Below are 23,334 nucleotides of genomic sequence, written 5' to 3' on the forward strand. Positions count from 1 at the left end.
ATAATTCAGGAAAAGATAATGAAAAATTTCAAAGTAAAAAAAAAATTATTATGTTTAGAATAAGAATTTCTAGAAATGTATTTTTAAATTTTATTTATTTTAAATAAAAATTGTATATTAAAAAAAAAATTAATTTATATATAAAAATTTATTTATATAATAATTAATATATATATTTTAATATATATATAATAAATTATTCCTTTATTAATTTTTTTATATATTCATATATATATATGCGTTTTTTTATTAATGTATAATTAATATATAACGAATAATTAAAAATAAATATAAATATAAAAATAAATATATATTTATATATATAATTTTATTTTTTTTAAATAAATATATATTATTAGTGTTTTATCTTCTATTATTAATTAATTTTAAATTTAAATTTTAAAATTAAATAAAATACAAAATATATATATAATTATATATATATATATATATATATATATTTATATATATATATATATATATTTATATTTATTTATTTTTAACTGATGTTAAAAATAACATTATTTTTTATTTTATAATTATAAATTTTACGTTCTATTAAATTATTAAATCTATAGAAAAATTAATATATTTAAATTTATATATCATATTAATAATGATATAAAATTAAAAGCAAAAAACTAGTTTTAAATTTATAATGCGATCTACTATTATTTATATGTAATTTGAATATAAAAATTAATAAATATATTTTAATCAATAATACCCCAATAAATAAAAAATTGAATAATAAAAAGAATAATAAATGGATTTTATGAATAATTTATTATATATTTAATTATTATTTATATTATTTTTAATTAAATATATAACTTTGAATTACATATCCTTTTATATTATATCCTTTTGTAAATTTTAAAAGATAAAATATATAAATAATATAATATTATAATAATATAAAATATATATTATATTAACACACATAATTATATATTAGCTTTGTATTTTTTTAATTCAGTTTTAATTTAATTAATAAGAGTTTTTTTAGGAGATAATTTCTTTAAGTTTTTATATTAAAATTCCATTTTATTAATTAACTGAATTAATTTATTATTTATTATTTTATAATATAAAAACTATTCTTTATTTTAATTTATTTAAATTATTTTCAATATAATTATTTTATTTAGAATTTTTTTTTTCTAAAGTTTTATTTGTACTATTCGTTTATCCAAAATTAAATTGTTTTGTATATAAAAAATTACTGCTTAAAAAATCATTTTACTTTTCCATATTTAAAGGCGAAGTTATTTTTAATATTTCATCAAGTGAATACTTTTTATTATTTCCTTTAAATTTAATATGATTTTTCTAAAATAAACTTTAATTACTACTACTACTATATGTTGTAAATGCTAAAGAATTATTTTTTTATTATTCTTAATTTTCTTTTAAAAACTCAGTTAATAAATTATATTAATTTTATAATTTTTCTTTATATTAAGAAATCTATTTAAAATCCATGTTTTATGTAATTATTTAAAATGTTATTTATTATCTATTTGTTATTCCATAACTATTATTTATTGCTTCCACTTTTTATGTTAATCTATTTATTGAACTTTGTTAATAACTTTCTTATGTTTATAAATGCTTATTTAATTATTTTAATTTAAAAAATTAATTAAATTTATAATGTGTTTTAGCTGATTATTTGTTTTTTATTATTTATTAAGATTATTCCTAATAAGTATTTTAAAATGAAGATTTTTCCTATTTTTATTTACATGTTGCTTAAATCGTTTCTTTTTAAAATGTTTTATTGCTTATAATATTATAACCATTTTTATTTTTAGGCGAAGATATCATTAATTCTTATTAATTTGTATGAAACATTGATTTATTATATTTTTTTCTTTATTTTATATCCTATATTAATAATTAATTCATTTATTTATTTTATTTTATTAATATAAAAATACTGTTTAAATAATATTTTTGTAAAAATATAAAAATATTATTAAAATTATAATTTAATTTAATAAGGTTTCATTTTTTTATAAATTTTTGTTTTATTAATTTTTTTTGTTTTTTTTTTTTTAAAAATAAAGAAATATTTATAAATAAAGATTAAAAAAAAAATACAATTAATTTAAATTATATTTATATTTTTTTAAAAAAAAATAATCACTTAAAATATCAATATTTGAATTTATAATATTAAATAAACAATCAGAAATATTCCTTTAAAATTTATTAAACTTATTAAATAAAATAAATATTTCCTTTTTTTATAATTTTCTATTTAAAAAGTCTATTATTTATAATTTAACTTTCTGTTTTTTGTATTTATAATTATATACATAGGTTAATATTTATGTATTTTAATAAAAAAAGCAATTATTCTGTTATATTTTTTATGTAAAACTCTTTTAAATAACTAAGTATTACACTTTTTCATGGTTAAATTATCTTTTTTTGATTTTTTTGTTTTGTTTTAAATAAGCAACTGATTTTATAATTTGATTTTTATATTTTCCGCGGACCGCATTTAATTTTCTTTTTATTTTCAAACATTCTAAGAAATAATCTTAATTTTTATATTTAGTTTATATATTTCTTTTTTATTTTGTATAAACAAAATCACTAAAAAACTTCATCATTTAAAAATAAAAATAACATATAAAATATTTATTATTTTAATATTATGAACAAGACATATCAGTTATTTAATATATAAATAAAACTTTATATTTAAGTATTTAAATTTATTTATTATTATTGAATATTTATTATAATTTTTTTGTCATATATTATTATTTAAAGTGCCTTTATTTTTTATTTATTTTGGACTATTATTATTTTCTTACTATAATTATTTTTAAATGGAAATAAAAATATTTTATTTTTCGAACTAATTCTTTAATATTTTATTCATAATTTTTTTTCTTTATTACAAATACTTTATTTATCCTATATTTATAATTTATTCGTACTTAGAATTCTAAATTTCCTATTACTTTCTTTAGTTATAAAATATATTTTTTTAAAACAAAATTGAATTCTTTAAATTTTTTGGTTAAAAAAATTATCTTATTATTCATCAATTCTATTTAACATTGATATTATTTTGTATTTTATTTTTTATATATGGCTTTAGTAAGAAAATAATAATATTTCTCCTTGTGATATCTTTATGTAAATTGTTCTATTTTTAAATATTAATTCTACTACAAATTGATTTATTGAATTGTGCTCATTTAGTTATTCTAATCATCAATCATATTTTTTACTTTATAAAATACGAATAAAAGTATTTATTTATTATTTAGAAATAAATATTATTATTAATTTTTTTATTTTTTTAAGTATAAGCTTATATAAAATATACTCATTAGATAATTGTTCATTTTATTTTTAGATAAAATAAAACTTAAAAATTAATGTTTTTTATAAATCATAACAAAAATGAAGAAATCATGAAAAATAGATAAATATACTAAAAACATAATATATAAATATAAAATTATAATATTAAAATAAAATTAAAAAAAAACAATAATAGTTTAAAATAATATATTAGCTACAAAAAAATATTATTAATTTTAATTAATTTAAACTACTTAAAAAAACAAAACAAAACAATAGCTTAAAATTAATAAAATAAAGAAAAAAAATGGATTATGAAATATATAAACAACTTATTTAAGATAAAAAAAATAGAAATAAATGGTTAACATTTTAATAATTAGTTAAAAAATGCAAGAATAAATTTCCGGTAACAGTATAAGATTTTTAAACGAGTCTTTATTTTTAATATTACCGTAATTAAATAAAGCCAAAATATCCATTTTATAATTTATAAAATAAATAATAATTATTTGACCAAATTTAAGACACAGAAACTGGTTTGTAATAGAATTTCGAATTACTACTTAGTTATGATAATGTTGAAAATGATTTGATAGAATTATTAAATGAAGGTAAAATAATTGCTATAAAAAGAAAATTAGATGATTATATTTTTACATATTACTTAGTTGATTATTTGTATGAAGAAGAAATGGATAAAAAAAGAGATAAGCTTATACCTGATGAGTTTTATTTTGATAAAGATTGTATTAATAGTTTTAAGAGAAGTTAACTAAATAAAATTTAAAAAGATTTAAAGTATTTAACTATTGAAAAAGAAAATTTTAAAAAATAAAGTAAGTAATATAATAAAAAGGATGGTATTTTTAATAGCTATGTTTTAGAAAATAATGAATATTTAAAGATTTTATTTTAAGAAGAATATGAAAAATCGAAAATCTGATAAAAAAATTAAAATTACTGATATAATTTATAGTTTTTGAAAAAATATTATATATATAAATATTAATTAAACAGAAAAATAAAATTAAAAGATGTAAATATATTGATATAAAAAAATTTAATTAATATATAAATATAAAGATATATATATATATATATTTATATATATATATTTATATATTTATATATATATTTTTATTATAATTAAAATGATATTTATTTCATATATTTATTTAATGTAAATAGTATTTTTTTTTTTTATCATAAATTAATAAAATTAATTGATTTATTATATTTAATTATTATTATCAAAATTTTATTAAATAAATTATGGTTTTAAATCAAAAAATTGAATAATAATTATTATAAACAATATATCTTTCATTTTATTTTTTTATTTAAATTTAAATTATTGTGCTAATATATATTCTTTTTTAAAAATATTTTTTATTTTTATTTTTCTTTTTATTTTAATAATTATGTTTATTAATTTATATAAAAAAAACTATATTATATATAATTTAAAATAAATTTAAATAAAATATATTAAAAACATAAGAAATAAAAAAAAATAATATATAATTATATTTAATATAAAAGTATATTTAAAAATCATAAAGTTAATTTTTATCATATAATTTTTACTGAATTAACCGAATTTTCAGATTAAGTATCCGAAGTAGAATATTTAGTTTGATTATTATCATGAAATTATTTTTAATTAAAAGTCGAGTTTTATTATTATTAGTTAGATTCATAATCTTTAATACTTTAATTAAGTTTTACTTTAATACAACTTGTATCATTATTAACATTAATTATATTTTCTAATTAGCATATTATTTCTTATATATTTTTTAAAATTTGATTATTATTTTATTTTTCAAACTTAACTTTTTTTTAATTCATATAATTATTTTACAAAATATCTTTAAACTAATCTAAACTTTATTAATCTTTTAAATTTATATATATTGTATTTTTTAAAAAAAAAATAAACAAAAACAAAATAAATAATTAAAATAAAAACCATAAATTTAAAATATTTACCTTTAAAAAAAGTAAATTCTTATCTTTATATATTACTTATATTAAGTAAATCTAGCGAATTATTTTATAAACCTGTATCTAGAGTCGATATTCCTGTATTTAATGTTTATTTAAGTTCTTCTTCTTTTTTAGTTTCTTCTAGTTCTATAAAATCTTACTAAATTTATGTTTAAAAATCATTAAATTATTTATTTTCATTAAATTCATCAGTAAAAATAACGAAATTATTTTCATTTAAATTTAATTCTTAAATAGTTATATTTTCATCCATATCTTCATACTTAATTATTTCTTATTTCTATTATATATTTAAAATCAGACTCATTTATAAATATTCTATATTATTCGGGCTTATTAATCTTAATAATTTTTTTACTTAAAAATTCAAAGGATAATACCCTACTTCTACATAAGTTCTTATGCCCCATTTTATTTAAAAGCCTAATTATACTGCTTATAGATCTATATATTCGTTTTCTGAAAGTATATTTCCTTCCAAATCTTTGCTTTATATTACATTTTAATTTAATTATTAATTTTAAACATATTAATTTGAAAACAATCTTATTATTGGACCTTTTGTTTATATTATAATTAATATTTTTTTATATTTACCTCCTAAAAAACGAGAAGTTATTTAATTATATTCTTCTTTTCCAATAATAACGAAATCTTCGTTTATTTTTTAATTCTAATTCAGTTTAAAATATTCGTATTTTTCAATTATTTAATGTTTTTGATTTTTATGCATTTAATTAAATATAAATTTTCGTTTTTCGATATTTTCTTCAAAATCATTTTGCTAATCACTATATTTTTTTATTATAAAAAAAAAATTAATTATTTAAATCATTTAATGCAATTTTTCATTATATTTAATACATTAATTATTAATTATCAAAATTGCTAAGTTAATCTGTTTAACTAAATCCTTCTGAAGTTAAATATAAGAACGTTTGAAACTCTTAAAACCTTTTTTTAATTTGATTTCATTTTGGTTGATTAGTTTTTTATAAATAAACTTATATTATTGTAATATTTTATTTATATAAAGTTATAAATTTTACCATTTTAAAGGAAAAACATAAAATATATTTTCTTATTTTTTAAAACTGTTAGATAAGAATTTTGAAGCCCAAGTTTATATGCTAATATTATTATTCATTTATTTATTTTTATAATGTTTTTTTATTTTAATATTATTATAAGAAAAAAAATTTATTAAAATGTTTAAATAATCATATTTACATAAAATCATTTAAATTAAATTAATATATTAATTTTATTTTTAATATTATATATTCATTTTTTATCATTTATAATGATAACTTATATAAAAAAATAAAATTAAGCTTTAAATTTTATAAATTTTTTCTTATAATAAAATTAATAATTATTTTTTAAATACTAAATTACTTATTTATAACTATAAAAAGAAATTTTATTATAATATATTAAATTTTGTTTCAAATATTTTTATTTTTTACATATATTACATAGATAAATTTTTATAATTTTCATTATATATACTTTTATACAATAAATATAAATTATAATTTATATTATTTTTGAAACATATTTTTTTGTTTTTTTTTTTTCATAGATTGACTAAAAATTTAGTAATTAAATTATAAAACTCAAAAAATTAATTAAATTTATATAAAAAATAAATATTCTATTAAAAACATTTTTTTAAAAAAAAATTAGAATATAAACTATTTAATCTTTTATTTGAACAAAAAATAAATAAATATACTATCAATGATATTTAAGATTGAATAAACTAAATTAAAATTATAATTATTAATTTAAAATAATTTATTTATATAAAATAAAAATAAAATAAAAAAACTAAAACTTTTTATATAGTAAAATAATTCTAAAATAAGCATGATTATTATTTATTTAATTTTAAAATAATAAAAACGAAATAAATTAATATTTCTCTTATTAACATACATATATAATAACATATTTTTTTATAAAAAAATCAATATTTGCTTTTTGCTTTAATCACTTTTTTTTTTTAGAATTTTATTTTTATTATTAAATTATTTTGATTCTAAAAATTAATTTTAATATTTTAAATTAGTTTAATTGCTAATATCCTTATACTAATATTATTAAAAAAGCTTATCATTATTATCTTACATTTATTTTTATTATTCCAATAATAATTCATTTTATAATATTTACTCTTATAATTTATCTATAACATTTTTCAAGTTATTTATATTGAAAAAAGGTTTATGTTTACAATTAAAACATGAGTATGTATTATTTTTATCTGCATGTATTATATTTTTTTTATTCTTTTTAAATAAAGATATTAATTTATATTCTTCTTATTTTATAAATTCAACTTTTTAAAAAGGAGGATTCAATTTTAAAGGAACAAATTAATTTTATTTTATTGTTTAGAATTTTCCGAATATTTTTTTAGAATTATTTTACTCTATAACAGGAAATTTTTCGAATATTTTAACATTATTGAGTTAATTTTATGATAATGAATTTGTTTTTAAAGTTCGATGAAAATTCGATTAATGGGTTTTATTAGGAGTTCTATATGAAAACTAAGAATTGTTATTATAATTTAATAAACTTTTAGAATAACTTAAAGATTTTTCATTATAATTTTCATTTTTTTAAAACATAAATTATATTTAGACTTTATTTGGTAATTTAACTAAATCATCATATTATGATCTTTTTTTTATTTTTAATTTTTTAGTTTATTTTTTTACATTTATTTGGAATAATTATTGGGTTGTTTAGAATAGTAATTATGCATTATTTTTATTTTATTTTTTTATAAAAAAATTGTGAATATAAATAATAAATAAAAAATATATAAAATATTAAATAAAAAATATTTATATAAAAAATATATAAAAAATTTATAAAAATATAAAAACCTAATAAATATTAAAAATAATTGCTTATTTATTTATTAATTTTTTTTTTTTTTAATTTCTTTCATAATAATTTTATCTAATTTAAGAATTTCAAATCTAAATATTACCTTTATTTCTAATTTTTAATATTAGTAAGATTTAAAAATATTTATTTATATTTTCCTTTGTAATCCCAAAATCAGACTTAACAAAAAAAATATGCTTTAGAACAACATCATTTATATTTTGTTTAAAAATAATTTTTTTTATAGTTTTTATATTATATTTAAACAAATTTTTCCACTTTAATTAATAACTAAAGACAAAATTATTTCATTTTTACCTATTTTTTTAAAAAAATGAAAGGGGGAAGGGGGAAGGGGGGGAGAGCGAGGGAGGCTTTTCGATTTTTATTTTTTCCTAATGTTTTTCCAAAAATTATTCATTATTATTAAACAAATATATATTATATTTTTATAAGCTAAATAATATCTATTTTAATATATACAAAGTATTTAAATAGGAAGAATTTCGTTCATATTATTAGTATTATTTATCTAAAATAGTACTATTTTTAAAAAAAAAGCTTTTGTTTTTTAACTTTAAATTTTCTTTTCTTTGGATTTCTAAATATTCTTATAATTTATCACAAGAAAATATATTCCTATATAACTGTAATAAGGAGATTATTGTTTATGGAATTATATTGAATTTTACGATTATGAATGATCATGATCTTAATTTTTTTTATGGAATATTTGGATTTATCTAATGATATTTTTTTTTATTTTCCCATCAAAAAATTAAAGACTATATTGATTCAAACTATAATTATTCACTAATTCACTAAATAAGATGATTTATTTTGAAGAAACACATTTAAAATTTACTCAAAAAAAAATTAACTTTTGAAAGAGTATTAAAATGGTAAAATCTCATAAATGAAGATGTTTGAAACAATTTATTTATTAGTTGAAAATTATATAATATCCAAAAAAAAAAAAAACTTGAAGCTTATATAAGTGATTTTTTTAAAAAAAAATAATAATAAAAGAAATTCTTTATTTTAAAAAAAAAATAAAAGAAATTCTTTAAATAATTTAATAATATATTTTTTTTTTTTTAATATAATAATTTTCATTTAAAATAAAAATATTTTAAATTTATTTTTATTTCAAATAAAATAAAATGAATTTATTATTAAAATATTAATATGTTATTAAGTAAATATTTTATTTTTTAAATTAGAGAAAAGAATACATTTTATCTAATATAGAAATACTCTTTTAGATTTAATTGATTCAGATAATTTAAAATATATTATTATATTCATTAAATATGTTTTCGTTTTATATAAAATCTTACTTTTATGTTTTTTCTAATAAATAACTTGCTTTTTTAAATTTTTACATATTTAATTTTATCTTTTTATCTAAATTAAATAATTGGTTTATATTTTTATATTAATTAATCATAATTTTTACAAATATAAATTTATTTATATAAGGAAATTTGAATAAGAATTTAAATATTTATTATAATATTTTTAATATAAATTAATTTTGTTTAAGACTATATATTATTTTAATTTAAAAAATTATACACTCTATATCTTTTAATTATTTTAATATTAAATAAATAAGCTATTTTAAATTATTAATTGTCTAATATAATTTATTAATTTGTATATAATTTAATTATTATTTATAATTTTGTTAAATATTATAATAATATATAATATTTTTTTTTAAAATAATTTATTATTATTTTAATTTTTATAATTTAGGAAAATATGTATGTTCTAATTGTACAAAGTGTAATATACTGTTTTTTTATAATAATTTTTTTATATTATATAATTTAATTATTTAATCTAATTTTGGTGTTAGAAACATTATAACTATACTTGTTATATATTAATTTTATATTTATAATAAAAATATAATTAATTTTTTTTCTTAATATTTCAAATTTTTTATTTTATTAAATTTTTTTTTAAAAAATTACAGATATTTTTAAAAAAGTAATTATATCAAAAAAATTATTTAATATATCTAAAATAAATAAATACAGTAGGTTTTTCTTTAATGAGGATTTTGATTTTATTAAAAATAAAAATTATTTTAATTAATAAATTTTATTCATTTTTTAAATGTTAGTTATAAAATAAAATTAAATATTATTTATTACATTGCATTTTTTTTTTTCTATTTATTTTTTTTGATAATAATTATATATATATATATAGTTTTTTAAATATATATTAATTTTTTTTATTTATATTTACTTTAATACTGTTTTTATTTATTTTTTTTAATTACGATTTAATTTATAATGACGAAACAATTAAAATAATATGATTTTAAAAAAAAAAAAAAAATATTAAAAAAGAATTATTTAAAAAATATAAAATTTATTAATAAAAGATTAAATAAATAAAATAAAGTAAATTGATATATTTTAGAAAATTTTCAGAATTTTAATTTATAGATAAAATAGATATTATTATTTTTAAATGAATATATTAATCAATTAATAATATTCACACAAAAATTAATTAAATGATCCGTCATTAATAAAGAAACATAAAATAATCATTAAAAAATAAAAAATAAATAAAAAATTAATTTAAAAAAAAATTAAAAAAATGGAAAAATTATAGTAATAAGAAGTCTAGATAACATCAGCTAATTAAACCATATTAAAAAATAAGACGATTTAAAGCTTAAAGGTAAGAAAAGAATAGTATGTTAACATATAATAGATAATCTCTAAAGTAATTAACATAATTTTATTGAAAAACTAGATGTAAACTAATAAAAGAAATAATAAGAAATTCAATAAAATTCTAAAGTTAATGCCTTAAAAAATTCTTTATTATTTTGGCTAATGGTAAATCACGCTGCTCTAAATGATATGATAATTGGCTATAATATGGGTGTTTTTAATACACTATATGATCATGTGGATTATATTTATTCTTGGAATTAAGAAGAAAAGAATATTTATTATTCTTTAATCAATTCATTGCCATAAGGAGTTGCAGCCATTGTTTCTTTATTCGCGGGAATTTGGGCTTAAAAATACGGCAGAAGAAAAATGTTAATTATTTTAAATTATATTAGTATGATTGGAAGTGCAATTACTTTAATATAGAATACATATGTATTAATAATTGGTAAATATGTATAAATATAAAACATATTAACAATAATATATGGTTATAAATCTACATATATTTAATTTAAAACATTTTTAATTTATTTATTAGATTATATTTTAATAGAAAAAAAAAAAAAATTAAAATATAAATAATTATATAAATTTTATTTATCAATATAATTTTAAAAAAATAAATATTATCATGAATAAAAATAGAATTTATATATTATTAATATATTTTTTAATTATTAAAAATAATATATATATAAAATAAATAATATCTTTTTTAATATAAAATATTATTAAAATAAAGGAAGATGTATAATTGGATTTTGTTTAGGTGGATGGAGTTGTATTGGTCCACTTTATTCAATTGAAATTGCTTGCAAACAATTTAAAGGAGCAAGTGGAATAACATATTCGTTATATTTTGGTTTTGGTATTTTATTGGCTTATGTTTTAGGTTATGGGTTACCTTATAGTCCTAGTTAAAGTTAAAATAATAGTTATTGGAGGATAATGTTGGGTATTCCAATTGTGCTTTCTATGATAATTAATTTCGGTTATCATTTTATATTTAAAAATGAAACTGTGAATTATATTATGTTAACACAAAACAATTTATAGAAAACATAAGAAATTTTAAATGCTAATTATACATAATCCATTGCAAATGAAGAGTATAATGATCTTTTATAATTTACTTTAAGTTAAAAATGTAATTTATATATATATATGCATTTTTTAATTATCTTTTATAAAAAAATAGAATAAAGCAAATAAATGGGTTATATTGATTTATTAAATTATAGATATAAATCAAGAACAATTTTAATTTTTATATTTACAATGGCCTTTTGTTATTGTGGAAGTAATGCCGTTAATGTCTATTGTTTTAGTATACTTGCTTCTATAGAAGATGCTTCTACAGCTTAACTTTTTACTTCAATAATTCCTATAGGAGATATTATTGGACCTTTTATATCTATAATTCTTATTGGTAGTCTAAACAGAAAAAATTTATATATAGGAGGACTTTTCGGATGTATGTTTTCACTTAGTGTATTTTCTATTTTAGGATGGGCCTAAATTAGAGATGCCTAAAAATATTTCCTTATTTTATTTAAGCTTATTTTTGCATCAAGCGTCGGACCAGTTCATTGGAGTATTTATTTTAAAAAAAAAATATATAAAAAAAAAAAAGCATTCCCTTCCGAAATAATGCCTCCTATTGGAATCGGATTTTTCTCTTTTGCTTATTGGGTTTGTTCTTTATCTACAGTTTAAATATATCCTTATTTATTAAATGGAATTGGTACTGAAGCATCTATAATAATATTTCCTATTGTTACTATATTCCTTATAATGTATTTAAGTAAGTATATGAAAGATTCTACAGGAAAAACAAAAGAATAAATAGAAAATATGTATATAGCGAAACAATCAAATAATAATTTACAAACTCTAGAGGATTTAAATTTCCCTTATACAGCGAATAATATTTAGGGGATAGATTCACCTACTAAAAAATGAATAAAATACTTATAAACCAGGTATAAATATTTTATTATATATATTACTATAAAGTATTATTAATTTTTAATTTTTTTTTTTTTTTTTTTTTTTTAAAAAAAATAAAAAAAAATAAAAAAAAATACAATTTTTTTATTATATTTACATATATATATATATATATTTATAATTGTTTTTATTTTTTTGTTAATTTAATTTCGATTTATTGTTATTTTTTGTTAAATAAAATATAAGTTTTTTATATGCAAATAAACATTTTTTTTTTTTTTAATCAATTTAATTCAATTAGATTCATTTTTATAAGTTTCTAATAATATTTATTATAATATTTCATCATCTTCATTAAAATCTTACTCTTGTTGGAAATAGTTTTATTAAATTTTCTAAAATTTATTATTTTAAGTATTTTCTTCTAATAATTTTTCATATTATTATTCTTTTTCTTCTTAATATTATTATTATTATATATTATTTTTTTGTTCTTTTTACTCTTCTACTTTTTCATCCTATTTTTATTAATTTTATACCTCAGTATGATTTTTTTATTTTTCGCTTTTTTATTAGTCATTTTAGTTCTCAGATTTAATTTATTCAGCAGTTACTATATTTTCTTTTCTAAAAAAAAATAAAAATATTAATTATCAAAAAAAAAAAAAAAAATATATATATAAACTACTTTTTAATATTAATTTTAAGTGCTATTTCTTAAGCTTAATATTTAGGTTTATTTACTAAATTTATATTTTTATCAACTTTATTATTATGAATATTATTGTTTTAATCATCAGAAACTTAAAACTTTTCATAATAAATATTATTATTGTTTTAAGCCAATAATTTATTCCTAATCCTACAAAAAAAAAGTTAATAAAAAAGCATAAAAAAACAATAATTAATAAAAAAGCAATAAAAGAAAAAAAAAAATACATTACACAAAAAGACTTCCATCAAATTAAGTATACCATGGTCCCTAATTAATATTAAACTAATCATTAATATCTTTCCATTCTTTTTCTAAAATAAGTTAATCAATATTAAATTTCGAAATAGAATTAATTTTAGTAATTTAAATATTTTCTAAACTAATATGATTAAACACACTTCCTATTTAACTAATAATTTCATAACAAAGGCTATTGTTTTTCACAAAAAACTCCTAAACTTTACCCAACCCATAAATTTAAGTATTCCATTCTTTAACATAAATAAGCATTTCATTTTTTTCTATTTCTTCTTCTTTATCCAAAATACATATACATAATGATTTTTTATCATAGAATTTATATTCACTTAACATAGAAAAGTTTTTTAATATGTTTCCTAAAACATTACTATTTTTTTCCCTTAATCTTATATATTTATAATTTTCTATTTATATATTTTTCTATTCTTTCATTTCTTTTATCAAAATATTCTTCAAATCAATTACACTCAATTAAGAATCGGTTTACATTACAAACATTAACTCACAATCAAATTATAAACCAGGCTAATCTTCCTCAGAAAGAGCCCCTATAAAATATCTAATTGAAAATGTATTTTCTGAAGATGGTTATCCATATTATAAATAAAAAGTTCCTCTATTTTAAATTCCTTAAGTATTTATTATTTATGATAAATCTTTAAATTCAGACCCAAAAACATTCGATTTTTTTATAACAAAAGAATCTATATGTATTCTTAACTATTTTTTTTTTTAAAAAAAATGTATTAATTTTTTTTTTACTTATTAACTTATTAAAACTTTAGCTTCTTTAATAGTACTACGGTTATCAATTTATATTTCATATTCATATTCAGGAGCTTCTCGAGATTTATTTTTAGATGGATCATTAAATTTTATTATACATCTGCATGAATCTTTAATAAACTCTTCTTACCATTTATAAAAGTTATAATTATCAGATTTATATTCTAAATATAAAGATTAATTATTTTATATTCTTAACTCATTTAATTTTTTATCAGGAAATTCGTTTAAAATAATACACTAATCATTAACAAAATGTCCTAAGTTTCTTTTAATTAATCTATATTATATTTTATAATATGAAATTGATAATCTTAAATAAAAATAAAAAATTAACATTATTTCATTATTTATATTTAATTTATTTTTTGCTTGATTTATCAGAATATTAATTTACAAATCAAACTTAACATAAAGTCTATAAATTTATAAAAATTAATATAAATATATAAATATAAAATATAGATAAATATATAATATATATATATATATATCTATATTTTTTTATATTTTTTATTATTAATTAAAATATACTTAACAGATTTCATATCTTATAAATTCTTTATTCCACTTTTCCAAACATATAAAAAAATATATATTTTTGTACTATCATAATCTTCGAATTCTTATCCTTTGTCCCTAAACTCGACTATCAGGTCCTAATAATCAACTAAACTTTATATTTAATATAAAAACATATTATTTTATTCTTCGCTAAAAGTTTCTTTTAGTCTTTTATCAAATGTCGAATAAATTCTTAGCCTAAAATCTTCAAAAGCACTTTAAATTTAGAAACGTTCATAAATTTATACTTTAACATCTTATAGATTACACAAAAACTTATCAAAAGAAAATGTAAAGACATTATTTTCACAATAAACAATTAAGTGCATATTTTTAGATTTTTCTTCGAATTATTTTTTGCATTTAATAATTTCTTATTTTTCCTATTTTTCTTATTCTTGTATTATTTCTTCAACTTCAACTGGTATTTTTGGCAATTCAATATTTGTTTATTTTTCCACAATTTTATACATTAACATATACGCACTAGAATTTTGATTTAGATCACTGCAATTTAATTACCCAAAAACATTCTTTATTTACTATGGAGATATAATATTTACAAAGCTATCATTAAAATTATACCAAAAATCATTCTCAAAAGATTTTATATATGAAAAATAATGTCCACCAAAAGCACCACCAGAATGCACATTTACCGCATATAATTCATATACATATGGACCATTTTTTATATATTTTTATATTTCTTACTTATTCTTATCAATTTATTCCGAGTTTTCCTTGTATATTTATTAAAAGCATTCGTTATATTTTTCTTCTTCTTACTCTTCTGGTATTGTTTCAGTATGTTTTTATGATTTTGTACTCATTTTTACATCTGTTCCCCAATAAACCTTAATTATTTTAAAAATAAAAAATTAATAAATATAAAGATAAATATATATATAAGCATATAAATATAAATATACATATATATATATATAAATATATTTATATATTTGCATATTTATTATATTTTTACTGAATTATCAAAATTTTCTAATTCATATGCTTCATCTGCTCTTGAAATTAATGCAGGATGTGTGTATTCTTTAAGTTTAATTTATTTTTTAGGAAAAAAATTTTGTTGATGTGTAACTTATTTTTAAATAGTATTTTCAAACAAAGGTTATATTTCAACTAATGTATCATCAGAATATTAATCAATATGTGTATTATTATTATAAGGATCTTATTGATACATAGCATTTTTATTTTTAAGAATTCCTTTATTATTGTTATTATTATTAATTTTTATTTTAGAAATATTTTCTTCTTCATTTACAAATGGTGGATTTTCTTCAATATTAATATCTTCGTATTTTTTTAGGAATTCATTCATATCTAAAACAAAAGGAAAATATACTCTATTACATATTTTTTTTCTTTAAAAAGTTGTAAAATCTATATCAAATCTATTTAATTATAATATTAATACTTAGGGAAGCTATTTAAACCTAACACCTTTAATTGCATCAACTTTTTACTAACATTTTTCACAAAAATACTAATTATCTTTTTCCAAATAAACATTCTTAACATAATATTTTAAACATTTTTCCACTGAATCATTAATTACCTTTTTTTTTTTTTTTTTTTTAATTATATTTAGTTTTATATATAAGCATATTTTTTTCAACTTATTCAAATTAATTATTTATAATTAATTGTAAATCTTAATATTTATCCATTTTAATAGACTCATAATTACATATTTTACATTAAATAAAATTCTCTGTAATTCCTTCATATAAATCTCTTATAAACTAACTCTCTTTATTACTAGATGACTATTCAATTGCGTCAAATAATACCTTACTAAATTCCTATACATCATGTTATTAAAACATTTCATTTCCTTGCCAACCAAAGGAATTTATTAAAGGCTTCGTATCTAAATATTTGCGATTTTATTGGAAATATTAAAGTTTACCGAAAAGGACTTATAATTAAAAAGGTATACAATCTTCTTTATTATTATGCTTATTTGGATCGTACTTCCATTCAAATAATTTCTAACGAAAATCATAAGTCATAAATAATGACTATAACAAACTATTCATATAACATGTTGCACCTTAGTTTGAAAGACCTAGATATTCTTTATGTGTTTTTTTACTTTGATTTTGATTCATTTTATTTATTTTTTTAGAAAAATTTTGTTATAAGATAAGTTTTTTTTATTTAATAATTAATAATCATTTATAATATATATAATGTATATATTTGTTTTTTTTTTGCTTTGATATTTTTCTTTGTTCTGATATATATAGATATTTTATTATATTTTTTTTATAATAATATATTCCTTTTTATTTAATTTATAAATATTAATAATAAAAATTATTATTTAAAAAAATTAAATATAAAAAAAATAATAAGAATGTAACCAATAATAATATAGACTCCTTTTCAATAATATCCAAATTAAATAAGACAGCCTTTATTTGGAAATTCAAATGCAAATTTTAATAAAAAAATAGTTTAATAATAGAACTAATAAACTCGTAATTCATCCTAAACATTACCATAAAATTTTGAAAATTTGAATAATAATTAAGAGTTATTAATAAAAAATTACTAATAATAAGAATAAAAAATATAAAATTTAGAAAGATAAAATGAAAGTCTATGTGAAATAATTAAGACTTTAAATGAAAAAATTTAAAAGAAAGTAAATAATAATAATTAAAACAATGAAGAAAGCTAACGAATTTAATTATGTGAAAAAATAATAAAAAACAAGAAGAAGAAATTGAAGAAATAGAAGAAAAACTACAAAATTTAAACTAAAAACTCTCATAAAATGAATAAGAAAAAGAATAAAAAATAAGTTTTTTTTAATAAAAAATAAATGAAAAAGATGAAGAAAAAAAATAATTAATTTCCGAAAATTTAAAAATAGAAGAAAATATTAAAAAATTAAATAAAAGAATATAATAATATTAAGAACAAATTTAAATTTTACAAGAAAAATATGATTACATTAAAAATAACGAAAATAATAATTAAGAAGATAATTATTTTAGAAGTCTTTTTGAAGATTTAAATTTAAAATATGATTCTTTAAATGAAAGATTTGAAGAAAAATCAATTCTTAATGAATAATTATCAAATTAGATTAAGGAAAGTCAACTTTAATTAAAAGAAATCTAAATTAAATACAAAGAAACTTAAAACTAATTAAAAGAATCTTAAATTAATTTAAAAGAGACCTAAAATAAATTTAAGCAGACTTAAAATTAATTAAATAACACTTAAAATTAATTAAGTGAAGTTCTAAATTAATTAAATGAATCTTAAAATTAATTATAAGATACTTAAAATTAATTAAATTTAGCTTAATAATTTTAATAATAAAATGAGCTAGAACTAAATAAAGATCCTCAATAAAAAACAATAGAAAATAAACAAAAAGTAAAAGAAAATTAAGTATAATTAATACAAAGTTAATTAGAATTAAAAGAATGTTAAGTTTAATATTAAGTAACATAAAATTAATTATAGGAAACATAAAAAGATTTAAGCGAAATTAAAAAAAATATTAAAAAATACAAATTGAATTAAATGAAATAAAAAACAAAAATTAAATATTAATGACTGAATTATAAGAAACTTAAAATTAATTAAATGAAAAGAAAAATGACTAAATTTAAAATAAATTATAAGAAAACTATAAAAATTAATTTTAAGAATAATATAAAAACTTTGAAAATGAAAATCAAAAAAAACCTTTTTAAAATAATTAAATATATGAATAATTAAATAATCAATTAATAGAATAAATAAACAAAAATGAAAATTAATAATTTTATATAGAAGAAATAACTAAAAATTTTGAATTATAAATTTAATAATTAAATGAATTATTTAAATAAAAAATTGGAGAAAATTAAAATCTATTCTAAGAACAATTAGAAAAAGAAATCAAAGAAAAAATCTATTTTTAGAATATAGTAAAAGAAGAAATCGAAAATTTGAAAAAAGCTAATAAATTAATAATTGAAATGTAAAAAAGGGAAGAAATTAATAATATGAAAAAAATCGAATTCGAAATCTAAAAATTTTAGAATGAAAACGAATCATTAAAATAAATAAATTAATCTCAAGAAAAAATTATTTAAGAACTTAAAACTAATCTTCAGAAATCAAAACAATATATTAAAAATTAGTAATAAAATTAAATATAAGAAGAAAACATATAAAATAATATAATGATATAATCAAATATATTTTGATAAAAATATTAATAAAATATTATATAATATGAAAATAAATATAAATAATCATATTAAAAAATATTATTAAATGTATATTCAATAAAAAAGATGTTTAAATTTAAAGTATATTTTTTTATATATTATTTATTTTTATGTTATAAATTAGTTTTGAAATATTATTCTATTAACAGTTATTTTTTTTATTAATTTTTAGTGAAATATATTTTTTAATATTATTATATTTAATTTTTAAAATTAATATTATAATTATAATATTTTTATAATATATATATTTTTTTTTCTTTTATTACTTTTTAATTCATTTAATTATTAAAAGATATTTTATTAATATATATATATATATATATATAATATAGATATATATATATAATATTATTTTTTTATATTATATTATTTATAATTGAATTTACTATCTTTAAAATTCATAATTTATTAAAGAAGTATTATATTTGATTATATTTTAATTATATATTATTTATTATTATTATTATTTTAATTTTTGTATTTATTATAACTTTTGTAAAAAGTAAATATTTTTTATTCTTTCTTAAATATATATTTTATATAAAAACATGTAAAAAATTTTCATTATTGAATTATTTTTTTATTGATTTTTTTTTTTTTCCTTTTTATATTTTTTTTTTTTATAAATTAAAAAAAGGGAAAACAAAAAAAATTGCGAATTCCATTAATTATTTTTCAAGTAATACAATTCGTTTAAGATTTATAGTATTACTTTCATTATAGAATTCTAAGTAAATAAAGGGGGTTTTCAGTTGCTTCAATTGCATCACCCGCTTTTTTTAAGGTTATTCATCTATAAAATTATTAATTTTATATTAATAAATAATATATAAATATAAAATTAAATACATTTGTTTCGTGTATAGTTTATCCAAACAATCTAATTTAAGAAATTTTAGTTTATTCAGCTCCTCTATTACTTTAAACAAAAATCTATTTATTATTATATACAAAATATTTACAAATGCTTTATTTTTTACTGTAAGATGATTAACAGATTAAAATTTAACATATCTTAACAATGTTGATGATTTGAAATCTTCATTAGTAAGATCAAATTCTTATGCACAAACAAAATTTTCACAACTATCAAAGTCTAAATTTTATTAATTTACAAATAATCTTATGTGTTCAGGTGCTGAATCATCTATGTTGGGTACTCTGAAATTCATGTGATGTATTTTTACAGGCGCATTAAATCCTTTTTTTATAAATTACAATTTTTAATTTATAAATATGATATATATATATATATATATATATATATATATATATATATATATATATATATATATTTATTATACCTAATTATATAACTAATTATTAATCGCATTCGCTTTTCAAATAAATATTTGAACTCTTATCAAATAAAGCACTGTCTAATGGGAATTTATCATCTTAGTTTAAGCATTATATTTTAGATTTATCTATTTTAATATTATTTTTTAAATTATTTGATATTAAATCAATATATTTGTTTTTTATTTTGTATACCTATATAAGGCTCTAAATCCTCAAACTCTTAAGAATTTTTTTAAATATTGGGCTATTATTAATTGCCCATCATATTTGACATCATTTTTTTTTATTTATTTTTTTATAAAAAATTTTTCTTTTTAATATTTTTTTTTTTTGAGAATAGTAATTAATTATATATAAATTAATGAAAAAATCTGTTTAATTATTTTTTTGTTTTACTTTGTTTTCTATATTTTAGAAATATAATAATTATTTAAATACAAATAATTATTTGTAATAGAAAAACAATAAATAAAAAAATAAAAAAAATATATATATTTTTTTAATAATTAAAATTAATAATAATTATATATAAAAATTAAAATAAAAATATAATTAATGTAAATTTATTAGTAACAAGTAAATTATAAAAATAAAATAATTTACAAGTGTATTTATAAAAATTTTAAATTAATAAAAATATATATTTATAATAAAAATTAAATCTTTAATTTAAAGAAAAAAATAAAAAAATGATAACCTTATTTTCAAAAGTAGTAAAAAATATACATAAAAAATCATTTTTAATTCCAAAAACTTAATTTTCTTCATGTAAATATAATAATATTTTTTTTTTTTATATATATAAAAATAAAATAATAATAATAAGTAAAATAACCTCTCTTATTTACCCCTGGCCCTTTATTAACAAGCAATAATGTTAAATTATCAATGAATTATGATTATGGTTCAAGAGATCCTAGATTTATGTAGATAATAAAAGATATAAGAAATGATATTTTGAAAATTTGTGAAGTCTAAAAAGGTGAATATGAATGTATTTTATTATAAGGAAGTGGTACTTATGCAGTTGAAGCTGTTTTAGGCTAATCAATTCCTAAAGGAAAACATAAATTATTAATAGTATAAAATGGGGCTTATGGAATTAGAATGGAAAAAATATCATTATATTATGGATTAAATTATACTACTTTAAATTATTCAGATTGTGATGTTGTTAAACCTAAAGATGTTGCATAAAAACTTTAAGAAAATCCAGATATTACTCATGTTTCGATAATTCATTCAGAAACAACATCAGGTTTAATCAATCCGATTGAAGAAATTGGAAAAGTTATTAAGAATTTTAATAAAAATGTAATTTTTTATAAAATATAGATATATAATTGATTTTAATTTTTTTTATATTTTATTTATTAAGATTGTTTATATTGTTGATTCTATGAGTTCTTTTGCAGCTTACAGAATTAACCCAAAAGAAATAGGAATAGATTATTTAGTTGCTTCTTCTAATAAAAATTTGTAAGGAATACCTGGATTTGCATTTGTTATAGCTAATAATAAACATTTCTAAAATACAAAAGGTTTATTACATTTATATATTATATATATTAAATATTATAATTAGGATCTATAATGTATATATATATATATATATATATATATATATATATATATAAATATATAAAAATATATTAATATTAAATCATATATATATTAATAAAACATATATATATATATATATATATTTACAATAAATATATTTATACATATATATTATTATTTATATATTTTTATTTATATTCTTATTTTTTTATTTATTATTTTTTGAAGATAACGCTAGATCAATGGTATTAGATCTTTATTAATAATGGCAAGGATTAGAAGATAATGGTTAGTTTAGATTTACACCTCCGACTCATGTATTAAAAGCTACGAAAGTTGCAATAGATGAATATTTTGAATAAGGAGGCTAACCAAAAAGATTTTAGAAATATGATAGCAATTAAAAGTATAAATAAATAAATTAAAATTATTTTTAAAAAATAAAATAAAAAAGATTATTAACTAAAAGAATGACTGAAATGGGTTTCAAATTATATATTGAACCAAAATACTAAGGATGTATTATTACAACATTTCTTAATCCTAAGGATCCTAATTTTAAATTTAATGAATTTTACTAATTTTTGGCTGATAAAAATATGGTTATTTATCCTGGAAAATTAACTAAAGCTGATAGTTTCAGAATCGGATCTATAGGAGAAATTAATAATTAAAATATTTCTTAGTTATGTGAATATATTCATGATTATTTAGTTGTGAAAAAATGTTCTATTCCTGTTAAATATGATTGAAAATATTTTTTATTTATAAAATTTCGAAATATTATATGTTTAAAAGAAATTATTTAAATTATTTTAATTATTAATTTCAAAATTAAATGAAAATTAATAAATTTCAAAGTTATTTTTAAATATTATATATTAATTTTTATCTTTATTGAAAATAAATATAAATTATATTTTTTAAATTTTTTATTTAATAAATTTATTTATATATATATATATATATA

The 23,334-nt window shown here is 14.6% G+C and overlaps 4 protein-coding genes across 4 annotated transcripts, besides 49 other annotated features; 2 read left to right on the forward strand and 2 right to left on the reverse strand. All coding sequences in view use genetic code 6, as the record gives it.

Moving 5' to 3' along the window:
- The first annotated feature begins 92 nt into the window (after positions 1–92).
- Positions 93–163: a microsatellite.
- Positions 125–175: a microsatellite.
- Positions 125–176: a microsatellite.
- Positions 164–190: a microsatellite.
- Positions 191–378: 188 nt separating this feature from the next.
- Positions 379–411: a microsatellite.
- A 10-nt stretch (positions 412–421) lies between these two features.
- Positions 422–489: a microsatellite.
- Positions 425–497: a microsatellite.
- Positions 498–883: 386 nt separating this feature from the next.
- Positions 884–935: a microsatellite.
- Positions 888–929: a microsatellite.
- A 2,533-nt stretch (positions 936–3,468) lies between the features above and the next one.
- Positions 3,469–3,509: a microsatellite.
- An 861-nt stretch (positions 3,510–4,370) lies between these two features.
- Positions 4,371–4,455: a microsatellite.
- Positions 4,401–4,468: a microsatellite.
- Positions 4,469–4,847: 379 nt separating this feature from the next.
- Positions 4,848–4,884: a microsatellite.
- A 2,237-nt stretch (positions 4,885–7,121) lies between these two features.
- Positions 7,122–7,160: a microsatellite.
- A 994-nt stretch (positions 7,161–8,154) lies between these two features.
- Positions 8,155–8,242: a microsatellite.
- Positions 8,175–8,216: a microsatellite.
- A 1,633-nt stretch (positions 8,243–9,875) lies between the features above and the next one.
- Positions 9,876–9,918: a microsatellite.
- A 684-nt stretch (positions 9,919–10,602) lies between these two features.
- Positions 10,603–10,667: a microsatellite.
- Positions 10,668–12,157: 1,490 nt separating this feature from the next.
- Positions 12,158–12,917, forward strand: IMG5_174930 (major facilitator superfamily protein, putative; the record flags this gene model as incomplete). The annotated part of the gene is made up of 2 exons (XM_004029642.1): positions 12,158–12,549; positions 12,589–12,917. Exons 1-2 carry the CDS (start codon positions 12,168–12,170, stop codon positions 12,915–12,917), a joined length of 711 nt encoding a protein of 236 aa, XP_004029690.1. The 5' UTR covers positions 12,158–12,167.
- Positions 12,918–13,011: 94 nt separating this feature from the next.
- Positions 13,012–13,041: a microsatellite.
- A 281-nt stretch (positions 13,042–13,322) lies between these two features.
- Positions 13,323–13,393: a microsatellite.
- Positions 13,394–13,719: 326 nt separating this feature from the next.
- On the reverse strand, positions 13,720–17,369 carry IMG5_174940 (ubiquitin carboxyl-terminal hydrolase family protein, putative; the record flags this gene model as incomplete). The annotated part of the gene is made up of 4 exons (XM_004029643.1): positions 13,720–15,085; positions 15,202–16,059; positions 16,164–16,813; positions 16,875–17,369. 4 exons carry the CDS (start codon positions 17,367–17,369, stop codon positions 13,720–13,722), a joined length of 3,369 nt encoding a protein of 1,122 aa, XP_004029691.1.
- Positions 13,784–13,843: a microsatellite.
- Positions 14,273–14,306: a microsatellite.
- Positions 15,106–15,160: a microsatellite.
- Positions 15,106–15,167: a microsatellite.
- Positions 15,120–15,161: a microsatellite.
- Positions 15,601–15,643: a microsatellite.
- Positions 16,116–16,184: a microsatellite.
- Positions 16,120–16,193: a microsatellite.
- Positions 16,132–16,193: a microsatellite.
- Positions 16,146–16,193: a microsatellite.
- Positions 17,370–18,371: 1,002 nt separating the features above from the next.
- Positions 18,372–18,460: a microsatellite.
- Positions 18,372–18,569: a microsatellite.
- Positions 18,407–18,584: a microsatellite.
- Positions 18,418–18,464: a microsatellite.
- Positions 18,585–18,888: 304 nt separating the features above from the next.
- Positions 18,889–18,940: a microsatellite.
- A 34-nt stretch (positions 18,941–18,974) lies between these two features.
- Positions 18,975–19,008: a microsatellite.
- A 707-nt stretch (positions 19,009–19,715) lies between these two features.
- Positions 19,716–19,751: a microsatellite.
- Positions 19,752–19,802: 51 nt separating this feature from the next.
- Positions 19,803–19,848: a microsatellite.
- A 114-nt stretch (positions 19,849–19,962) lies between these two features.
- Positions 19,963–19,997: a microsatellite.
- Positions 19,998–20,063: 66 nt separating this feature from the next.
- Positions 20,064–20,095: a microsatellite.
- A 21-nt stretch (positions 20,096–20,116) lies between these two features.
- On the reverse strand, positions 20,117–21,078 carry IMG5_174950 (hypothetical protein; the record flags this gene model as incomplete). The annotated part of the gene is made up of 4 exons (XM_004029644.1): positions 20,117–20,292; positions 20,349–20,700; positions 20,804–20,926; positions 20,994–21,078. 4 exons carry the CDS (start codon positions 21,076–21,078, stop codon positions 20,289–20,291), a joined length of 564 nt encoding a protein of 187 aa, XP_004029692.1. The 3' UTR covers positions 20,117–20,288.
- Positions 20,729–20,794: a microsatellite.
- Positions 21,079–21,309: 231 nt separating the features above from the next.
- Positions 21,310–21,352: a microsatellite.
- Positions 21,353–21,409: 57 nt separating this feature from the next.
- Positions 21,410–21,451: a microsatellite.
- Positions 21,430–21,468: a microsatellite.
- Positions 21,469–21,490: 22 nt separating this feature from the next.
- Positions 21,491–23,262, forward strand: IMG5_174960 (hypothetical protein; the record flags this gene model as incomplete). The annotated part of the gene is made up of 5 exons (XM_004029645.1): positions 21,491–21,569; positions 21,628–22,115; positions 22,180–22,342; positions 22,593–22,770; positions 22,819–23,262. The coding sequence occupies 5 exons, from the start codon at positions 21,491–21,493 to the stop codon at positions 23,114–23,116; spliced, it is 1,206 nt and encodes a 401-aa protein (XP_004029693.1). The 3' UTR covers positions 23,117–23,262.
- Positions 22,358–22,550: a microsatellite.
- Positions 22,398–22,550: a microsatellite.
- Positions 22,449–22,495: a microsatellite.
- Positions 22,520–22,585: a microsatellite.
- Positions 22,530–22,585: a microsatellite.
- Positions 23,263–23,334: the final 72 nt, after the last annotated feature.

The sequence above is a fragment of the Ichthyophthirius multifiliis genome (assembly GCF_000220395.1).
Source record: "Ichthyophthirius multifiliis unplaced genomic scaffold scaff_1120509251280, whole genome shotgun sequence".
Classification (NCBI taxonomy): domain Eukaryota; phylum Ciliophora; class Oligohymenophorea; order Hymenostomatida; genus Ichthyophthirius; species Ichthyophthirius multifiliis.